Genomic DNA, 338 nt, shown 5'->3' with positions numbered 1-338 from the left:
AGCATCACTTGCAGAATCATCTGAACCAGTATCATCTGAAAAATAAAACTTATTCATATAACATCCAAAACATAATATAAATTCAGCTTAAAGTCCCAATGGCTTCCTGTGGATTAAACATACTGTCGAGTGACCGCAATTTAACCTCTGCAATGGCAGAGACTATTGAAATATATCCAGTTTTGATTAGGTTGCTCTAACTTTGAAAATGCATGAGCTATCTATGTTACCTTTGTCACATTGGTTTGGATTAAATTTCTTTTTGTTGGAAGGAAACTATATCCATATGCAGGGACTTATTCCTGCCTGCACAGGGTGTATTACCAAAAACTGCCCAG

At 36.1% G+C, this 338-nt stretch overlaps 1 protein-coding gene across 1 annotated transcript in view; it reads right to left on the bottom strand.

Moving 5' to 3' along the window:
• Positions 1-338, bottom strand: part of LOC119582062 (protein SMG5-like) — a gene marked incomplete in the record, with an annotated part of 14,949 nt that overhangs the window by 4,848 nt on the left and 9,763 nt on the right. Inside the window, 1 exon segment of the mRNA XM_037930302.1 lies at positions 1-35. Within this exon segment, the coding sequence (XP_037786230.1) occupies positions 1-35 (35 nt within the window).

This window comes from Penaeus monodon, chromosome 15 (genome assembly GCF_015228065.2).
Source record: "Penaeus monodon isolate SGIC_2016 chromosome 15, NSTDA_Pmon_1, whole genome shotgun sequence".
NCBI classification, from domain to species: domain Eukaryota; kingdom Metazoa; phylum Arthropoda; class Malacostraca; order Decapoda; family Penaeidae; genus Penaeus; species Penaeus monodon.
Note: the sequence above shows the minus strand (reverse complement) of the source record. Positions and strands in the feature narration are given on the sequence as shown.